The 18,565-nt window shown below is 44.2% G+C and overlaps 1 protein-coding gene across 7 annotated transcripts in view; it reads right to left on the bottom strand.

The window, feature by feature from the left end:
• LOC121594855 (semaphorin-2A-like) overlaps nt 1–18,565 on the bottom strand; it is a 303,073-nt gene that overhangs the window by 139,522 nt on the left and 144,986 nt on the right. For all 7 annotated transcript variants that reach the window (XM_041918589.1, XM_041918585.1, XM_041918583.1 and 4 more), the window contains exon 3: nt 9,772–9,859. In XM_041918589.1, coding sequence (XP_041774523.1) covers nt 9,772–9,859 — 88 coding nt within the window. The remainder of the gene's footprint in view (nt 1–9,771; nt 9,860–18,565) is intronic.

Below are 18,565 nucleotides of genomic sequence, written 5' to 3'. Positions count from 1 at the left end.
AGGTGTCATCCATCGAGATCGTATCCTTTTCCTCCCCTTTTTTCCATTATTCCACCCAACAGACTCATCCTTTGCACTTCTTATTTTATCATTTGGGATTCCTTTTGAAAAACCCCGCGTCAATGGTTTATAGGCGGGTTTTCCTCCGTGTGAGTAATACTCAGAATCGATAGAATCGGAGCTTTTTTTTTGTTGGTCAAGGGAACATAATTTTCCGATGGAGCAAACTCTCCACACCTCATCGGGCAGGGATGGTGAAAAGGGGTTTTGAAATCGAATGTGCGCTGGTAGCTCCCCACTTTTGCCACCTCCGGGAAACGCTATCGAGCAGCGCAGATAAAAACGCACACCGATCAAAATGGGCGATTTCCCACTTCCTCTCCATCATAACCAAGCCTGACCCCTATTTGCTTGCGGCTTTTGCGACTTGTGCCCGCTAGGACGAAGGGGATGATCCCTTGGCCGGGGTCCACAATATGGTCCGGCAGCCGCCACCACGCACGGTTCGGAAAAAGGGTTGACCTTCGGGAAGCGCTTTATTGTTATTGCTTCACCCGAGTGAACAATATGTTGATTAAAAGAGTTTTTACATACTGCCGCCCTATCACATCGGGCCCGGTTGAATGCATTACGGGTTCCTATGTTTCCCGGTCGCTTACCGCATTCGGCCCCAATCGGTGCCCGCGCCCGTTCTTTATCGATGAGGAAATAGTGTTGCAAAATACGATAAGCGCTACCACGGGGGAGGGAAAACCAATACTTCCTCTTTTGATAGCCCTTCATCGGAAGTTTGTCAATGGATGGATGGATGGATGGTGAACAAAGAAGAGATGGTTATCGTACGGTTTTTTTTTCATTTGGTTGCCTGAAGCTTGAGATCCCGTTTTTTTGTTGGGAAAGGCAATAACATAACAGTTTAAGGTAAGGTCGTTTATTGAATCCAAATTAGACCATATCAATATATTAAACTTCGTTTATGTTCATAGCGTTTTTATTCACTACTAACTAATATTCCGATGAATTGAATTAGCATCTAAAGAGAATAAAACATATTGTTGTATACTTTACCACACTAGATAAATGAGTTTACAAGAAACAATAGACAAAATAGAAAATAATGATGGAAAAACATGTATGAAAGAATGTTTCATACAACGTTATTTTCTAGCCCAAGCAACACATAGCAAGACCAGATCTGGTAATTGGTAACATAATACACTTTTGGCGCAAGCCTGCCGCTGTGTAACATCAACATCAGACTAGCATATTGATTGATCCACTCGAACGTTATCGTTATCCTTTACGTTTCATCTTGCCGAAGCAAATCAGTCACGTGTCCTTCCTATAGCAGCCAAGAAGCACGGGTATCGACAACAAAGGAAGGGCATTTTTCAATCCACCGCCACGCAGGGAGGGTTGCAAGCAGAGCGGTTGAAATGAATCAATCGGAAGGAATTTGATATTTTGGAAAACCCGGAAGGGTTGTTGCCGCGATAGTACATCACTGTGCGCGCTTATTTATCTTTAATGAGTGAGTGATGAATTTCACCGCCTCGTGGGAAGGAGGGGAGGTTTCTTGTCGCAGGTTCGCAATTTAACGAAGGTAATTTGAATTATTTTGCTAAACAGCGACGGAAGGGGAAGAAGCAGATGTCTATCTATCTGCTTTAAAGGGAGGATGATAAGAATAGGAAAAGGATCGATCAGACTTGGAAACGTCTGGAAGGCTCTACCTATTTCCATCTAAACGAAGGTGAACAGCGATGAGGCTTTAAACGAAACAATTTAAGGCATGTTTCTTATGCATTACTATAACAATGATTTACGGATAACAATTGAACATGTTAAATTAAAAATCATTTGGATTATTATTTGATGTTATGAGCTAAACAATTTGATGTTATGAGATAAAGAAAAAAAAAACAAAAAAAATGTCTTTTGACCATTCCATAAAAAAGTTAGCAAGTATCTGTAACCCCCTTCAATGATTATAAACAAGATCATTACGTGCGTCCTGGCACGCTTCCAAATTGTGTTCTCCAGTTTATTTCTCCGGCTGTCGCAAACACGATGCATCAAAGCGCGAACGGCAAAACCCTTCCTTTTATGCTAGCTCATGATCAGAGGATACTTTACGAGGAGAAAACAATCACCCCGAACGGTTCTAATGCACACGGACCCACCACACGCTGTCCGTCGTTCCAGCAGCGCATAAAAGCGCGCGACGAGTATGGTGACGCCATCAAGCAGTAAAACAAATCTTGAATCGTTGCTGAAGTTGCTGCTCCTTTTAAACCACTCGCTGGAGCCACGATGGATGGGTTCGAAGGGATGTCGGAACACACATGGAAACGTGGCCATACAGCACACACACACACACACACACACACACACACACACACACACACACACACACACACACACACACACACAGACTGCTGCCGCATGAACGGGGTAAATGCAGTAAAATTAAATCACCATATTTTACAGTGCATCGGACACGCCTCACCGTGCGATCCGTCACTTAACGGGCGGGAGCGACCGTTTCGTGTGGAACGATCGTAATATAAACGCACCCCGACACACACACCCACACACACACACACACACACACACAACACACACACACACCACACACACACACACACACACACACACACACACACACACACACACACACACACCACACACACACACACACACACACAACACACACACACACACACACACACACACACAACACACACACACACACACACACACACACACACACCACACACACACACACACACACACACACACACACACACACACACACACACACACACACCACACACACACACACACACACACACACACACACACACACACACACACACACACACACACACACACACACACACAGTGCGGAACTTTACACGACGCCAAGAGAAATGTTTGCACAAACCGTTTGAAAGCTTTTTTTTTGGCGGGAAAGCTGGTAATGGCGGGGTTGCTTCAATTATGATCGCATACGTTAGCGGGTGGTCTGTGTCTTTGCGTCTATCGTAAAATGGCCGTGCGCGGGAAATAAAATCCGACTGCCGACTGGATGGAAAGCATCTTTCGAAGGGCGCTGGCGGGACTGAGCTCATTCATTCGACATGGTTCAAAGTGTGAGTGTGGGTGTGCAAAAATAAACAAGTGCTAGACGAGAATACCCACGACTGTTGGGAAAAGTGCACGAACCAGAGGGCCGTGCCAAGGGGAATGCAAACATCATCAAAAATCCATTGAAACTGCGCCAAACTCGCAGGGCGAAGGAGGTCGCGAATCGTAAACGAAGTGATCAAATCAAAACATGGGTTTGGCGAGCGAGAAATGCATTGTGATGGTAAATCGGATTTGCCAAAAGTTGACAGTAATGATGCATTCAAATGAGTTAATGAAGAGAGAAAAGCAGACGACAATATTGCACAAAAAAGAAGCCAAATCACTAGATGCTAAATCATGAGCAATGGATACATTAATGTTATTAAAACTGATTTCCATGGGTTTTACTTTCCCCTAAAAATTTTGAAGTTTCCGTCTAAAATGTGTTTCCATGCTAAGCGGAGTAAGATATGATATAATTTTCTGCAATAATGATGTCCATACAAGCCTTTCCTTTATCCCTTTAGTTCTGTTTATCAAATGAAGTTTAATTCACACTGAAAACTACAGGAACAGTTGCTTGCAGTACATCATACCCCAACCGCTATGCACCATCGATCACGGGGAGGGAAATAAAAACGAAACCATAGGAAAAATTGCTTCCCTGACACCTTCTCTCGGCTTTTCCCGTTTGTTTTTCACCTAAACACTGTAAACTGTAACTTCGATAAAGCAAGCCTTTTATCAAACGAGGCCGAGAGTCGACAACACACACGCGCGCGTCTCAGTGCAACGCGACCCTATACCCTATTCCATATACCCCCAAAGTGTGCGTACCGTGAGCTAGCTGCTGTTTGTGATTGCCGCTCATTAGCGCTACGTTGGACTGCAATTAATCCACCGGTAACAACAATCTTGATACCGCACAATCAGCAAACAGCAGCGCAATAGGACCACTAATTGTTGTGTATGTTTTTGCTGCGTTCCAACTATCCTGCGCAAAACAGAACAAAAAAAAACAAGAAAAACCAAACGATAAGGGGATCCCCGTTTTGGTTGGGTGGAGGAGTTGGAGAGAGAATATTTGTCGTGCTCATGCACGCGGTGGACGGAAGAAAGGTTAGAAAAGGTGTACAATTTTGTCGCACACTGGAACCGCACACGCTAACAATGCCACAGTGCCTAGTTTTGCCTGACGTTTTTTTTTGTTTGTTTTGCTCACACCCCTACCAATCCAGGAACTTTGGGCTGGGAGCAAATGAAACCCATTTTGTTGCCGTGCACTAGCTCCGTTTACCGATGGATGCATGGGTCGGAAAACTCTGTACACGGAAGCTCTGCAGCCCAGCTAAATCGTTGGATATTGTAGGGATGCGAAGTTTTTGCACAATTATTTCCACTACTCCATCCCCAAGGCCGATAGCAATCAACAGAGTGCAGTTTGTACACCACGTGTTAGTATTTGTTTCATACAAAAGACTGTAGGTAGGATTAAGATACAAGACGAAAATAAAACGAGATAGCTGTTCCGGTTCTTCACTAACAAGAATGCATTTGCCTTCACCGCAGAACGATTTGGACTAAGTATAATGTGCAGATATTTTCACTAAATCGACCCTTTCTTCCCGATGGGATGGTTAGCGGCCGCCTAGCGTTCCCCAGGTGAACCGCACACGAAAGCGGGCTCAATTTTTAACCAGTTCCTTACCATTTTCTAACAACACGTGCCAGCCACAGCCAACAGGAACGTGTGCGGTGGTGTAATTAAAAATAAATTCAATTAGACTCACAACTCGAGTCAAGGGGGAAGGGACATAGCCCGCGTGGTGCGGGTCGCAGGAGCGGGCAGACGCTGTTTCCCTGCACGCAGAAACCGTGGCGTGACGGAACCATACCGTGGCAACGACGACGCTAGCAACTTCAAAGGCCGGATAGCAGGGAACGCACGCGACCGGAATTTCAACAATCCCTGACGGACACAGACAGGCACGTCCTCCTAGGTTGCCTCGTTTCGTCGTGCGCGTGTGTGATGTAAACACACACACACACACGTACACACGTTACGTAGCGGGACGACATTCAAACACACATGTGAATCCACCAGGCCAGCACGGGGAAAAGGGGCAAGGGGAAAATTGAGTTTTTCTTCTAATTTTCACTTAAACTCATGCAATCCCTTACACGAAGGGTGCTGGGGGCCAGGCTTAATCCCCACAAATGGTTTTGTTGCGGAATGGAATGACCAACAACCAGCGTAACGGAAATGGTAAACGTTTTCCTGTGTGAATCACCGTGGGGAACCAAGGGGTTAGGTTAGGGCACCCAACACTCCCTCCAACCAATGGCACGGCTCGTTCAAAGCCAGAGGTGAGGACCGAGCGCAGGCACGTGGCAGCATGGTTCCCTGTTTTTTTTTGCAACGGACAGGGGGTACCATCTTAAGTGTCGCCAACACTCAATAAGTTGATGGATGTCCATGAAAAGCGCTTTATTTGATGTAGTGCGCGAAGAATGGCAAACAGGTTTCACAATCTTTTATTGACAAAAGGATGATAAAGTAATTTTGAAGCCACGTTTAAGATGTTAATTAATTGAACGTTGTATTTTGAGTTGGATCAGCTGGAATTCTTTCAGTAGTTGGATGGAACCATTTCAGAAACCTCTACTAAATATTCAATATGGTTTGTTTTCCTGGAGATGACCTAAGAACTGGCACGTTTTCAATGTTTTTTTTGGCTTCGTCTTAATGTTGTGGTCTAAAACCGGTCTCGTGGTACAACATGGGTTCAAGCCCTAAATAGACCGTGCCCCATACGCAGGACTGACTATCCTGCTATGGGGGGGAGGATCCATAAGTCACTGAAAGCCAATCCCACAAGTGGTATAAGCGTATACTTAAAGGATTAATTTTGAGCCACATATTTCAAAGGTAAAAATCGTCAATAGACAGCTTTTTATCGACACACACTTGAATTTGAACACATGGACAATACGAAGGAATTTCTCTGTGAGGCAAACCTATGTTTACAAACACCTTTGTGCTGTATTTCGACCAAAGCCATCGTTCTCCAACTCTTATTATGATATTAGTCCTGGAGCTAGATCACATATATAATAGTTTTAGTTCTTTTTTGATTCCAGAATTAGCTTAACTTTTATTCAATGAACACATAATAGCGTAGACATCAAGATAGCGAAAGTTCCGTAAGATGTTCTCAAAATACTGTTACGACGCAGTTAAGTACTGAAGAACTTAAAATTGACGAACATTGTCTTTAAAATAGATATTTCAGAATTGTTGTAATGTACGAGGCTTGATTTCCAAAAATTAAAATGTATTGATTAATTAACAATAATCGTGTGACTAAACTCAAAGCTTCAAAGAACTGAACTCTTACAATAGAATAAAAATATCTTGCTCATCTCTACACTAATAGCAATTTAGCGGCTCACACACACAAACCCGTATTGAAAAATTCACAAAGCAATGAGTGTCAAATGTTTGTGGCAAACGGAACGATCCTCTCAAGCAAGAGGCAACTTTTGCATTCAAAAACTAGTGCCGAGAAATTATAGCCTTTTCTTTGTTCCTCCATCATTGCGGATGAGAAAAGCAACAGAGGAAAAAAGGAAAGAAAACAGGAACCTCACCCACTTGAACAGATGCAATTTCACGACGTCCTTGTTCCGTTCTGCACCTCGCTTGTCCCTTTCTTCCGTCACGGCTCATATACTACATTAACTTAACTAACAAAACTTTCTCGTTGGCACCGGGCGGCGGCCGGATTGTACCATCCGCACACACAGAAAAAAGATGCTCGAGTGACGTTTTAGTGAGCATATTTTTTTAAGCATCACTTCCATCCCCATTCCCCGTTCAAAATCAGAATGTCGCAAAGCAATTCGGAGTGCGTGTTATGGCAGTGTCAGTTTTGAACGAATGTGTACACGGGGTGGGTAACGGGGAGAAGGAAGTTACCTTTTTGCGATAGTTCTTCGCCGAGGAAAAGAAGGCTCTCGGATGAAATTGCTCACTTTCGAGTCGGGGGAGCATTCATTTCGTAATATAATTATGGTTGAATAAAATTATTAATGAGACTTCGCTTTGTTTTTTTTTTCGGTTGCGACGTCGACTTCCACCAAAGCAGCACAACCAAGACGCGCACACCACCAGCTTGCTGCTTCGCATCAAAACCCGTGCGCGCCTTTAGCGATTGCAGCAGTGCCGTTGTAAAATTGAGCGCAAAGTTTTCTTGGGCCAAACTTTACCTCCTCGGCCCCGGCGCCGCTGCGGTGCAGTTTAATAGTGAAGCGAACCGTTTGGCAAAAGTTGTCGCTCGCTTTCGCACAGTGGGCACGCGGAAAGGGGAAATGATGATACCAAAGGCGAAAACTGTCAGACGCGAAGATTTCCGCTTCCTCCCAATTGCTTGTCATTGCTCTTGCCCGAAACAACGGTGGAAAATTGCACACCAGACACATTCACACTGGGCGGGAGGATTCGCGGTCCGTGTCACGGCGACAAATCGAAACGTGTCGAAGAAGTGAAGCAAACGGATTTAAAGTGATAAAAACCACCCCACCATACCCCATTCAGCAACCAACAACGGCGGTGGCAATAGAAGTGAATGAAGATGGACGCGCATCGCAGGGGGGCGAAAACGCCGACGCTGAAAGAATACCAAATCTGATGAATAATGAGTTGTTTCACACAGCGTGAGAGAATAGTTGAAAATTAACGGATTTGATTATGCGGCAGTGAAAGTACAACCCACCCTGCCAGGGAGCAGGGTGTCGCTCGCGTGGATTTCTTGTCGAAAAGTTTGAAGAGGCAATGTAATCTCAACCCCTTCAGTCGTGCCTGGATTTAGTTTACTTAAATTGTTTACTTAATTTAATAACTATACAATTTTTTTTGCTAGCCAACACAGCAAATCACGTCCCATGGTCTGTATGCCTTGATCAAATCGAAAGAGTTTCTTTATCATAGCCGAGCACGCTTAGAAAAAAAGGGGGGAAATCTAATCCTTCCTTCACTAATGGTCACTTTTTTTTTGTTTGACTCTGCGTTTCAGTATGGCGTAGAAAAAACATCAGCGCCTCTAAAATATCAATCTAAACGACCGGAAGAGGAGAGGATGCGAAAACCCGCACAGGCGGCAGCAAGAAAAACTTGCCCGACTATGACCGGCACACTCCGGCCGTGCGATAGAAGGGAAAATCTTTTTCAATTTATGAATGTTTAATTTCGTTGCCGAAGCGTTTTGATATTCCACTATCGTTTGGAAGACTTCCCGCTTTTCTTTTTTTTTTGTTTGGGTTGTTGCTGGTTTTTCCAACTTTTCCTTTTTACTACATCGTAATCGCCCACGGAGCAAAAACCATCATCTGCGGGCCAAATTGATAAGGATGAAGTGATGCAGCAGCAGGATCCGATGCAAAAAAGTGGTTCTTTGAAAGCAAAGTTTGTGTGTGTGTGTGTGTGTGTGTGTGTGTGTGATTTTTGCGGTGGTACAATCGCTACGCTCCTTCACTTCTTCGCTCTATTAAAAATACTCTACACTTTAGCCGCATAATGGAAACACCCCTTGGTCCCCCCGCCATCGCTCGGGCCAGGGGAAAATCATCGCAAAGATACACACTGCAGCAAATCGCGTACCGCAACACCACACTATGACACTACGATAGCAGTCGCGCAGCGCTCGTGTGTTTGATCTCCGGTAAAGTGTCGCCGCCGGTACGCTCAAGGAAGTTTTGGAGCAGCAACAAGAAGACGAACAAGCAGCAAAAAAATCGAACTCACCCGAGCATAGCTTTTACGACATCGATAAAGAAGAGAAGCGCGCGCGCAAGCAGAGAAAGAAGACAAAAAAAAACAGCCCACGTGACGCTACGGCGAAAATCTAATTTACATTAAGATGTACTTAAAGCTTTTGTGCAGTCGGGCAATTTTTTTTACTAGCAGCACACTGTCGTTTTTGCTTGATCTTTTCAAGGTGTGAGATTTTTTTTGTACGTTAAAAATGACGATAATGCAGAGGCACGACAATTTTTGTGCACGACAGGAAATAATGCTTTTTTGTGCTGTTTATTTTTGCGTTTACTTTCCAGTTTGTGTCACCTTTAGAAAAATGGCGTGGTGTAGGAAGGTAAAGTAAATTACAGCACGTAACAACTAATCTAGAGGCGAAACGCAAACCAAGCGTATCGGTTACATTTGAAAACGTTTTTCGACGAGACGGGCAGGATCGCTTTGTATTGTTTTTATGGAAAAATATTTGTAAATGTTTTTATTCTAGAATTCCTTTCCGATACATTGAAAATGTACAAAACAAGTGACGAAGGTTTCAATTTTTCTATTACGTTTAAAGAATATATAAAAAAGGCACGTAAAAGCTGAAGTGGAATCAACGGATTTGCATTTGTGCGTTACGATTTGGTCCATAGAGTATCAATACACATAATTGCTGCGTCTAAGGACTATGCATACATTTTTCCTATTCGATGCGTAGAATTCATATTCGCGATTGGTGTAGCTAGAACCTCAACAAAATGCGTTGCATACATCCTCAAAAATGTAATATGCCAAGGAAATAGAACTTATTCCATATGTTATTGTATTCTATCTAAACTACTTACATGGCACCAACGTAGAGAGTGTCTCGTTCCTCATCCAGGTAAAACGTTCTGTAGTAGAACTTCCCGCACTGGAACTCTCGGACATGATCTAGAATAAAGAAGAAGGTTAACATTAATTATTTTATTTACTTAAAAAAACGCAATAAATTAATAAAAATATATAGCTGTAATAAAATCTTATATTCAGAAAACACAGTATAGCTTATCTTCCTCGTTGAAGAAATAATTCGATTTACTTTATGTGCGCCCACAGACTCATAAAACCGTACGGAGTTAATTAAATCCAACCGGGCTACCTTGCCTCATTTTTTTGCCCAAAAATTAATGTGTTTATTTTTATCAAACCTGTCCCGCCGGCGGCTGTGCACGGCTGACTGGATTCATTAATAATTAATGCAATCGATTTCCGAACAGTTTCTTATATATCAAGCAACACATCTTTTCCACAATGACTTTCCGCGTTAAATAAGGCACATGCCGAGGGGAGAGACCTAGAGCACCTGTAGCGGAAGGATGTTGTGGATAAGGGTGAAAGAAATCTAACGCGTGGAAAACGACACCATTTATCCATTACTGCCTTCGCACTGGCTTCTTCACACAGCAAATGAAGACCCCCAATCAGGCTGCGGGGCGTCGTATCCTCAGAACGTCTGTCTGCTCGCTGCACCACCTACTTATAGATTTGCCGCATATCACTGGCATCGGTGTCTCTTCTCTTTGTATCGGGGTAGGTAGACCGTTCTGTCCCTTTGTCCATCCCAAACGTAGCGCCCAAGACAGCCGGGCAAAACAGCGTAGCTCATTTAATATGCATTAAATTCAATAAAGAAATCCATTACAGAAAACACTTCCCGGCGTTCGGAAAGGCAGAAATGCTTTAGGACACAGCAGTCATCACAACACAGACCTGGACGGGGCCAGACGATTTCTTTCGTTCGCTTGTGAAGCATTGTGCAGACCACCACCACCGGCAAAAGCCGGCGTGAAGTGAACGCAGCCAAATGAAGAAATCACATTACGTTATTGACGCATCGAGGGAAAAATCTTGCCTCACACACAGCCACAGGGGACACACATACACACACAACACGCAATGCAAGGTCGAAATCTTCCGGGACCGAAACATTGCGAGCGTGCTTTGGGTGTTATCTAATGGTCCCACAAAACGGGTCACTACTGCTATCGGTGGTCAGGCTGGCCAAGCACCGAGAACATACGCAAAGGTCGGAGCGGTAATGCTACACATGGGAGCCGACGACTACCGACCGCTATTGCAGTCATTTTCGACCAAATATTGCCCCCCGAATCGAATACTCAAAGCACAGCAGCAATTGAGTGGGTTGGTTTTGGCCATTTAAGCGACCAGTCCCTTGCAATTCCCTTCGGTGAAACTAATAACGCATGGGATACACATACACACACACACGTAACAACAACACGTTGCTATTGACCATGTTTCGATCTCGATGTTGGCTTTGGCAAGGGAGGCTGTGGCAGTGGAAAAAGGACTTTTGTTTCCGAGAACGAACTCTTGACGCGTTTCTTGTGCGGGAAAGGACAACAGTGGGAGAAATTCGGCGAAGCAGAACTATACAGAGGCACACACACACACACACATTGCCAGCATGATTGGGAAAACGTCATCTGGGAATTGTCTTATATTGGATTTCGATTCCAATCGGTACCGGTGGTTATGGGAGATGCGCATCTCCGCACACTCTACGGGGCATGATAACAGCATGTTCCGGCTGGAAGACTTCTTGCAGCCGGAACATCCTACACAGGAAAACTACAATGGACAGCCGTGTCCATCTGTGAATTCAGTGTGTGTGTGTGATATAGATAGAGATAGAGAGCTATAGAGAAAGTATGGAAACCATGTGCACAAGACAGACTTCAACGAATACTGCCCGTCTAGACTGTGATTAAAGTGTGGTTATATGTACCTTCACGAGTGCTTTCAATATTGTATCCAAGCGAAACGAAGCGAAGACGATGCGGACTTTACCCAGCATCTTCACACATTTCCATGTGTGTTCCTGTACGTCGAAGCGCGCGGTGAGCCTCCGGTACGCGGACCAAAGAAGTGCACCAGTAGCACCACTTGTACGGAGAGAGGAGCAAGTGTACCGCGCCTGGACGACAGTAACCAGCAGCAGCACAAATCTTTCCAATCGAACTGGAAGCCCCGCTCGATTGGACGTGTAAACCAGCCGGCAGCCGGGGCAAACGGTTTATATCCACAGCTCCGGTTGACACATGAAGTGCTTGTGTAAGGACAGTTGCAGCTGAAGTTATCGAAACCGTAATCAACTGTAAACTGACTTCTTGCAACGATAGTATCTCCGGGTTCCGGGTGCTATCGAAAGGGTAGATTTCTTACTTTGCGAAAGGAGTCCGCCAGTAAGCCTGGACGTTAGCGGGAGTGCCCACAAGGGAGGATGTTAGCAGCAAGAACTGTTTACGAACCAGAGGTTCGTTTACCGGCTCTCCGTTGAGGTCGTTTTTGAAGTATTTATTAAAGCGATTTGGAGAATGAAATGCCATCCACACTTTAAAGTCGATCGATTGTAGTGAAATAATGTGTGGGCAATGGTTTCGATCAATTACTCGACAAATAATGCTGGAGTGCTAATTGATTGATGCCACATGTTCGCAAGCGAGCGGACCGATCCGTACCGTAAAACCCGCTCCCGCTCATTAAGCAACACTGATGATCTCTGTTTGGGCTTTTGCTGGCGCTGGTGCTGCTGCTGGCTCCGACAATGATTATCACCATTCCACCCGGGGATGATAGTGAGCCGTCAGCAAATGCGCTCTGCTGCCCACCGAAGTGGAATAATTCGATTTAGTGGTTTGTCACACTATTTAAAGCATTTCAGCAGCCGTTGATGCCCGTCAGTTTAATATCCTTGTGCCGTGGGGTGGGAGCATTCGGGTTAGACCTGGGCACATTTTCTCCAGCATGAACCGGCACTTTAATTGATTGCCCACAAACACCCCCACCACCATCTTCTACCCACCCACGGTTTGCGCTGTAATTTGGCACGCTCTTCAAGCACACTTTTCTTCATGGGATTTTCCACGAAAGAAAAGTGTAATTTAACCCGTGGGTGCTTTATCTTGCGATGAGTAGCAGCAGTTGACGCACACCGACGCGTTCCATGAATGTGGAGGAGCGTGTTTTTTTGTGTTTGCTGTTGTTAGCAGTTGCTTCTATTCGTCTTCCTCTCATTGTGTCCTAATCAACACACAGAGACAGGGCGCCGGCGGTTGAGGCAACTCAGCTCAACGACACCGACGACAAACGCCCCCGCAACAAAACGCATCGAAGTTCATTCCTTTGCCATCCCGGGGGCCAGAGGGGCGGCGGTTGGTTGATAAATGAAGACAATTTATTAACGGGGTCGGCCACAACCAGTCGCCTCGGGGTGCCTCTCAAAGAGCGCGTCATTGCGCTGGTGAGATAAACCACTGGGAAAAGTTCGTGCCATATTCTTGAACAGTGATGCAGCCTCAACCGGAAAAGGAGAGAAAGAGAAGACTAGAAAATAGGCGAAGAGTTGAAGTAATGGGAGTGAAAAGTTTTCCAAAAAGGCGCCACCAAGCAGAGCACGCTCGCCGGGCGACAGAAAACTGATTCCACGCACACACACACACAGGGACCAGAACCGAACCCAAGTCCAACTCCAACCGAGCCCGGCCAAAGAATAAACAGTCGTTTAGCAAATACTTCCGGGCTGTTTAACGACCGGACTTACCTTCTTATCGCGACACCGCATGACAAGTGCAATAAGCGCACCGAAGTACACGACATAGTTGCAAAAGCTGCCGGCAGGGTGGGAAGATGGCAACAAAATTGTCAATTGTAAGAGAGTTTGTTGCAACAGCGCGGGCAAAGTTGTCATCCCGAGCTGGGTAAACGACCGAACATAATAAGCGTTCATTAATTATGTTGCTACGGCGGGCGGTACGAAGAACGGCGGAGGCTAATGGAACAGTGCCCGCTTGAATATCAAACACATTTTACGAGCATTTTTAAGGGCCACAATTCTGTTGACTTCGGGGTGGTTTGGTTTAAATGATGATTTACATGGTGAAATTTAATAACTATCCAACGTCAACTGGTTATTCATCAGGATTAAACGCACATGACACGAACATCTTGGATCTTCTTTGATAATGCTTGTTTTCATTATATATGGAAAATTAAGTAAAAGAAGTCAAAGGATCATGAGAAAATATCAATATAAAAGTCAACATATATCGACAGTGTCATTCAAAATTATTAACATTTAATGTACTAAGGATGTCATGTACTAAGATATTGATTCTAGCTCCAGTAATACAGCTCTGAATTCCAGATTCAATATCTTGGATCTTGCATTTTTCAAATATGCCTTTAGTAAAAATAAACATATTTATCCTTAAACCAACACCGGTAAACTGAAACGGAAATTGATTTGCATTTCAAGCAATTGGTAGAAGAAAAGTTAAAAGAAACAACAAAACCAATACACAAATGTACACACTATCAAGCGAAAGTTGAAACAAAAACTGCATTTCCTATCGTCTTGAGCGTTTTCCTATATTCGAAAAACAATTTTCTTTGCCTAGCTCACAACCCAAAACCGCGGGATAAAAAGGTGCACATACCTTGATCTGTAGCCGTACCGTACTCCCAACAAACATCTGCAGCCAATCCAATTTTGGGAAAAACGGAAAACTTTATGTACTTAGCCCTATGATCTCACTATACCCTGTACTACAGATGGTACACAAAATTCATCATCTCATGGAAGGCTCCCCCCGGTTCCAAGGACCCCCTTCCAATGTGGATCGCGGCAAGAGCAAACATGCATCAATGCGAGGGAATTTAAAAAGATGCTAGCTTTTTCTAGCCATTTGTTTCTTTTTTTGGAGGGGCCATACTGCATGAAACACACACTAGAACTAGTGGAAACCGATAAGCGGTCCTAGCCTTCGATACAACGGCGTAGCGCTGTGGCACAGGTTCGCCAGGTATTGCTCAGGGTGGGAGGAAGAAGAAGAAGAAGAAAAAGCTGTCTAAAAGTTACCATCAATTTTCAAACCAAGCGAAACGGAAGCGATAAAGTATCGAAGCGGCAACAGCAGCAGCATCATCATCATCATCATCGTTGGTGCATACTTTGAGAAGGCCTCTTCGATGAGTAGCGAACACATTCGCTCTACCTTTTCTTCCACCTTCCTCCTGGGCAGATGGTAGAACAGTCAATATACGGCCGACGTGCTTCGAAAGCACAAACGGTACCCTTCCCTGCCGAAGGAACGACCGTGGCTCGACCGCGAAATTCAAAATGTGTCGATGGTTCATTCTTCCCAGCAACCGGCTGGCTGGGTAGGTAGTAGCTTCTCCTTTCGTTGTAAAACACACCACTCGCAACCTTCATCAGGTTGGATGGAACGTTGCTGCTGCTGCTGCCGCTGTTGAAGGAATGAAATGAGTACAAATTTCTTACCATTCGGCAGGATGTTTGTCGAACGGATACGGGAAAGCTTTTCTTTCAGCTGCGTACGTGAACTGCCCACAACGATCCAATTTTTTGCGAGTAGATGGGGGATGGGATGGTTTCGCCGCTCGGTGTGTGGTGGAAGAAAATTATCAAAGGCTTTTGCCTGCTTTTAACATCCAGTGAATGCCGGTAGCATCGAGCAAACGCCGCTGTCGTGCGTGTCGTTTCTTGTGCGACCAGCAGGGGGAAGGGGGGGGGGGGAGGGAGGAGAAAACAACAACAACAACAAATATACTTGAAGCTTGTTCCGGCTTCCAGCGCGCGCTTACGACGAGATGCCTTTCGTCCGGCGGGCCTTTTGCCTCACGCACAGCTGAGCAGGTGATGAAATCCTGAGCAGAATATTGGAGTGGAAATTTACGGTAGATCGTCCTCCCGGTCATACGAATATTTCAAACAAACTCAGCCAAGTGAAACCTCCCGCCAACCCGTGGCTTCTTGGCTTTCTGGAGCTTTCCTCTTCCTGCCTTCCGGTCGGACGGTCCAACACTTTGAATTTCACTTTCCACGAGCATCCATTTCTTGGGATGGTGGTTTCGCCCTTTCATCAAAACGTCGATGGTTGCAGAAGCGCCAGTGGCACGTTTTATTTTGAGCCTGCCCTACCATTCCGGCTCCCCATCAATCAGCAAGAAGGTCTTTGCGCTAGAAAGGATCCTACCCACATTCAGTATTCCGACCAGGTAGCATACCTTCCGGTAGCTGCTGACTGCCACACGGACTGTCGCACGCAAGGTAACATCTAATGTAAGACGACGGCCAAGCGTAAGGGCACGCTGCGTCCGAGTTTGACTTCACCCCGTGCGTGGTTTATTCAATCCATCAACTCTCGCATGCTGTTTCATCCAAAAATGGCTCAGGCATAAGCAACAGAAAGAATAGCTAATGTGGTGGAACTTTATACATGGTGCAGTCGAAACTGTTGGCAATTCTATCAAAACAAAAATGTAAGGTAAGGCGGTAATTATTGGCAATGACAGTTAACAGCGTATTTCATGATTGGCAGAATCAACTTGCTAGTTAACACCGTAGCATTTAAATAAAACATAAAACGTCAGAAGGTAGACAAGCTGACGTGCAACAACCATGCAATAACAAGTTCACGTACGGTAAGTGAAAAACGCCCAAAATTATGCTTTGCGCATTACAAAGCTGCTTCGTAACATCATTTTCATGAGTAGAATAGTTAAATTATGTCAACACAAACACATTTTTTAAAAATATCAATCCAATATCAACAAACAAAATATTAAAATTCAATCCTGTTAGCACTGTGGACTTTTTCATTAACCGTCCCCATCTTAAAGGGTGGCTTTTGGCAGTTCATAACAATTTAAACCCTGCCAAACTTCACTCAATCTTTCTATATGCTAATGGAGTACAGGTTGAAGGCGAAAAAAAACTCCATTATACCAAAACTTTATTACACGCCCTGCTCTCAAAAAAACATGCTGAAATAATGATTAATGGCATTCAGAAAAGGAAACACTTCGCTAGAGCAAGCAAGTGGGCGGAAACTGGTCAAATGATTGGGAAAACATACACACACACGTGGCAGGGCATTTGCATGCAAATTACTTGCATCCGTCTGTGGCAGGTTACGGTAATGTTAATCAATTATGTCAATAATTTTCATTTGATTAATTACTACACTCCCGTGTGGTTTAACACAAGTGAATGTGAGCAAAAACACACATACATACACACCCTTACACTGAAATTGTTCGTAATTCGAAACCACACAGAGGAATGTGGCCCCGTTCGTGAGTGAGAAAAAAACAACAAGAACAAAAAGTGAAGCGTTGCAGTAAATGAGAAAAGTGCGCAAAAAAACCTCCAATCGAATTTCAGGAACAATGGGAAAAGCTTGTTAAAATAGAACGAGGAAACAAAATGGGAGAACAGGAAAGGAGAGGGAGAAAATAAAATACCCCGTCACAAAAGGCATTTCGGCTGTTCTTCTCTGGCACGGTCGAATGTTCATGCTCGTTGAAAACACTCAATATCAATTGTTACCTCGTTAATCATATTTTCCACAAATGAAAATGAAATGTTGTACAATCGACACATCGATTGCATTTATTTCTGCACACCAGCTGTTTGCCCAAAAGCCGACCGAGGGAGGTGTGGTGTCAACCTATGACCAGTTAATTTACCTCACTAGGATTGAGCAGGTGTCTCTAGGCAGAAATGGTTTCCGTAAGGAAAATCCATGTCGAAACGAGACACAAAACAAGATGACAAGAATAGCATAATTGGAAAATGCTTTCAACAGTTTACCGGAGACAGGTTTTTCCAAAAGCATACCTAGAAGTGACATATCGCAACTGCTACTGAATATTCTGTAACACGGACAACACACATAACCCCCCTCCTCTCCACACCTTGTGTGGTAAACGATCTCTATTCGCAGCGCCATGCCCTCAGCGGGTGGTGTGCACGGTGGAAAGACGCGACCATAATTCGTATGACAGCACAAATTACCACGCAATTAGCGAACGGTTGATTTTGATAATAGCCCTTTTTTTTGAGTTACGAATGGGAATGAACGCTAGCGTAACGTGAAATTGAACGAAGCTTTCCAATGTAGTTGGAGGAATTGAAATTTACAATTCGATTAATGTCCACCCGAGTTGAAATAGTGAAAAGGAATAAAAAATAATAGAAAAGAGAAAACGATCGGTACAAACTGAATTTTAAAACGAAAACATGGAAATGCCATTGGTTGTGTGAAGCATCACTAGCCGTTTTTTCGCGACACATTAGCAATTGGTTCATAGACTGGTACATAGACTGCCCTAATTAACGCGATGAATTTTGGATGGGTTTTTCGCTGAGTTTTGATAGCACACACACATGGAACATGATCAGAAATGGTAGAACAATGTTACGGTGACAGGTTGCATCGCATAATTTCAGGCGCTTTGTGGAACCTTTGTGTTTTATTTCACTCAACGCCTGTGGTTATGCAATTTACCATACCGATACACCATTTTAAACGAATACAACCTGAAATTGCCAGCCATTAACTCATTTCGGTGGTTTTATTCCGTTTGTCACATTATTATCTCCCTTACTGAATGTTTTTGCAAAAATTTAAAACAAATAATTTTGCTGCGCTGTCGAAGAAATTACAAATTAATTTGCATAAAAAGCTATCACAAAAGATTCGTAAAAGCAACTGCAACTATTTCCATTCCCGAAGAGGAAAGTATGCTGGGAAGCGGACGGTGCATTCT

This window comes from Anopheles merus, chromosome 2L, assembly GCF_017562075.2.
Source record: "Anopheles merus strain MAF chromosome 2L, AmerM5.1, whole genome shotgun sequence".
NCBI classification, from domain to species: domain Eukaryota; kingdom Metazoa; phylum Arthropoda; class Insecta; order Diptera; family Culicidae; genus Anopheles; species Anopheles merus.
This window is presented reverse-complemented; position numbering and strand designations above follow the sequence as displayed.